Source organism: Cynoglossus semilaevis, chromosome 4, assembly GCF_000523025.1.
Source record: "Cynoglossus semilaevis isolate Cse_v1.0 chromosome 4, Cse_v1.0, whole genome shotgun sequence".
NCBI classification, from domain to species: domain Eukaryota; kingdom Metazoa; phylum Chordata; class Actinopteri; order Pleuronectiformes; family Cynoglossidae; genus Cynoglossus; species Cynoglossus semilaevis.
The window spans coordinates 14910444-14913781 of record NC_024310.1 but is presented as its reverse complement, the minus strand read 5'-3'; the positions used below and the strand labels follow the sequence as shown (position 1 = coordinate 14913781).

At 38.9% G+C, this 3338-nt stretch overlaps 1 protein-coding gene across 1 annotated transcript in view; it reads right to left on the bottom strand.

The window, feature by feature from the left end:
* The window catches only part of LOC103378322 (rho GTPase-activating protein 32-like), a 20656-nt gene that overhangs the window by 6300 nt on the left and 11018 nt on the right, over window positions 1-3338 (bottom strand). The window contains 10 exon segments of the mRNA XM_025054793.1: window positions 2-273; window positions 540-614; window positions 708-853; window positions 1020-1233; window positions 1315-1460; window positions 1548-1655; window positions 2163-2245; window positions 2631-2775; window positions 2969-3071; window positions 3319-3338. The exon segment at window positions 3319-3338 is cut by the window's right edge and continues 39 nt beyond it. Coding sequence (XP_024910561.1) covers window positions 2-273; window positions 540-614; window positions 708-853; window positions 1020-1233; window positions 1315-1460; window positions 1548-1655; window positions 2163-2245; window positions 2631-2775; window positions 2969-3071; window positions 3319-3338 — 1312 coding nt within the window.

Below are 3338 nucleotides of genomic sequence, written 5' to 3'. Positions count from 1 at the left end.
TTGCACTCGTGGGGATGAATTGGAAAGACATGGGATCAAAGTCCAAAGTAGAAATACCAGCAACTGGTGAACAAAGATCAAAATCATCCTCCTGGTGGGGTGGGGATTTAACATCATCACTGCACCCGCTCTCTGGGCCATAAGGACTCTCATCCTGTGGAACAGCTTGGATATGTTCTTTGTTCCTGGGAAACCTCAAATCATCGCTTGCAACAGCAGAAATGGCCTCACTAGTGAAACAAGGTCTAAGAGGATGGTAATTTGAAGGTTCACCTAAAAAATGAGAGGTATTATTATAGTAAATACTATAACATGGCACAGACACAGAGTAATTAAAATGATTATCAAGCAAAAACATAGATGTATTCTAACAGAGAAATGTTTTAAGTTATAAAGTATTGGTAAACACTAACAGAGTGGTATACTGTAGTATTATGACTAAAAATCATATAATAACAACGTACATGATAAAATCATTTATCTCACTATCTATCTGTCCATCTCTTTGTTTATCTAGTGTGATTTTGGTGAATAATCACCTTCCACAATGCGTAAGGACGTGAGAGACTCCTCACTTTTGGTGGAGCGTAATGTGCCGCTGTCTCCTCTTCCACCTGCAAATGTTCAAGCAGATATTTAAAATAAATACATCTGAACAGGTCTTTTAACACACATGAACTTGTCTCAGTTTTAAGGCTCGATCTGACCTGGCAGTGCGATGCTCTTTATCTCGTTGGGCTCGCTGGGATGGCGCTTCAGTTTACGCTTGGATAAAGAATGTGACTTCCCCAAAAGGAAAGATGAGATCCAGTTTCCCACGGGAGATTTTTTAACCTTGGTCGGAGGCCGTTTGCTAAACCACATGGAAACACTTGGAGATAAAGTTTTACATTCTTAAATAAAATCAGAATAATGAAATAAATAAAGTGAATCTGTTTTGGAGTAATTTGAGTTTTCTCAGAGTGCATTCTCAGAGTTATGTCTACTGTAGGTACAGCTGTAGTGGGTGGTGGGTTTACCTCTCCATCGGGAGCTCGATGACTGTGTGGAACTTGCCAACTAAGGCTTCTGGTCCGTCCCCAACTTCAATGTATTCGCTGTGGCTGAGGCAGGAGGTGGTGGCTGGGGAACTCAGCTGGGCCTGAGTGCGAGCCTGAGCTTCCTCCAGTGACAGCAGCTTTGTGGACGGGGAGGAGATGAGCAGTGACTTTGGTCTGGTTACAGTGCTCTTACCTGTCGTTGAGGTGCAGAATTTTACCATTAAGCAAATGAAAAATCCGTTTTGTTTTTACTTTTCTGCTTTCACTGACTCACCAGTGCTTTCCTTTATGGTGGCATTGAGTTTTAGGCTGAACAGAGCCTCAGTGTTGTTGAGTATGAACTCCACTACCACAGACTGGATTCGCACCTCCATGAATGCAGCCGTACCGCTGAAACAGGCCGACTCAATCTGTCTGGACCTGAAAAACAGCCAAACAACACTGCGTAGTTTAAGAGACCTGCTCAGGGTTACTGACCAAAGAAACAGTGCTGAGGGTCTGCATCACCTGAGGAGGTTAGGAGCCCACACTATTGCTAGGTTTTTAGTGTGCATGTTTGTGACTGGACTGAAAGTGGCCAGGTGGGAGAGGTGTCTCATGAGGAACTCCAGAGTCCTGAGAGCAGAGATGATAAATATTATTACAGCATTTACAAAAAACTGTATTACATTTAAAACATGTTGATGATAAAAATGAAAATATCTATATCATTGCTATTAGCTTGTTTTCTCTTTGTCATATTTTAATTATCCATTTGTATAAATGTCATTTCAGCTTTGTTTGTGGCTAAACATTTTGGAACAACTTCAAATAATATCTTGGGCATACGTTTAACTTTTTTAGTGTTTTCAGTTTTCTTTTTTTAAATCTTTAAGCTAATTGTTTGTCTAACATTTAGTGTTTTCTAAGATTAGAAAAAAAATTAAATACATTTTTGCTTTGTTAAAACTGTATTTCAACAACATTCACTGTTTTCTGACTTTTTAATACCTCTTAAAATTCCACTTTCAGTTAATCTCTTTAAACTTCACCTTATATTAACATGTCTCTTAATTCCAAAACAAAAATGTTCTGTATAATTAAACCCTGCGCTGTAATATACACAGTATATACATCACTGACCTGTAGTGCGGAGGAGGCAGCTGCTGGATCACATTATGGATGGTGACCAGTCTCTCCTCATCAGTAGCTGCAGAAACAGCCTCCTGTTGAGACACATAAGAATAAATAACATAACTGAGAGGCTAAAGTGAAAACAGAGACTTTGTTTCCTGGTCAATTCTTTGTTTCCTGGTCAAGGCCAGAACAACAAAAACCCAATAGTTTTCATATTCGTATCAGACATAGTATTTTATACGTAACATGTTTCATTTCTGTCACAAAAAAGTGACGTGCTCAAATTGTATGTCTTCAGTTATTTGATTGTAGGGCTATTAAACACATAGCTCATGTGTTGAAGCTGTTAAAAATATTATTCTGATTCTAATTTCACAAATTGAAAGTGTCAGTTACGACAGCCCTAGTTTTTATTTTAGTATTTTAACCTCATCATGAGTCAGACTCTTTGGCTTTGCTCACTCAGGTCCTTACTGAGAATCTGTCGTAGAGCTGGTAGGTGAGCAGAGGGTTTGGCAGCTCTCTGAAGTACAGTTTACAGAGGGAACCCACAGAGTGGATGTCCTGTCTGTAAACATCTCTGCTCAAGTCTGGGATCTGTTCAGAGTCAAACTCGTGTCTGAAATGAACAAAAGAAAGAGGAAAAAAAGAGAAAATTTTTTTAGAACAAAAGAAAGAGGAAAAAAAGAGAAATTTTTTTTAAGCAAGTGAACCCTTAGAAAGAAAGATGTTTTTAAGCTATGATTAGGTTGTTCTTTCTTTTGCTTTAATTATCATATCTAAGGTCAACCTCACAAACAACAGAGAGGCACCTCAGTTTCTGAATGTTGGAGGAAATCCCTGACAGTCTGTAGATTCCGTCCACAACTCCATTCTTTTCAATGAACTCAGCACAGCTTTTAACCACCTGTGGGACTAAAGGACAGAATATACAATTATGAATAATTGTATGGTTTTTAAGCATGTTTAGGCGTAGTTCCCAGGACCTCACTCAAAACAAAAGGCTTTTACTTCGACTTGTTACTCTATTCTTCTGGGATTCTTACAACATTTGCCCAACAAGCAGAACATCAGCATTACCAACTTTACACTTGTTGTGCTAGCCTAGCACTTTCATCCAAACATCTGAATAAGTACTAGTGCATCTGCAGGTGTAAGTTACCTTCATGTGCGGAGTTATGC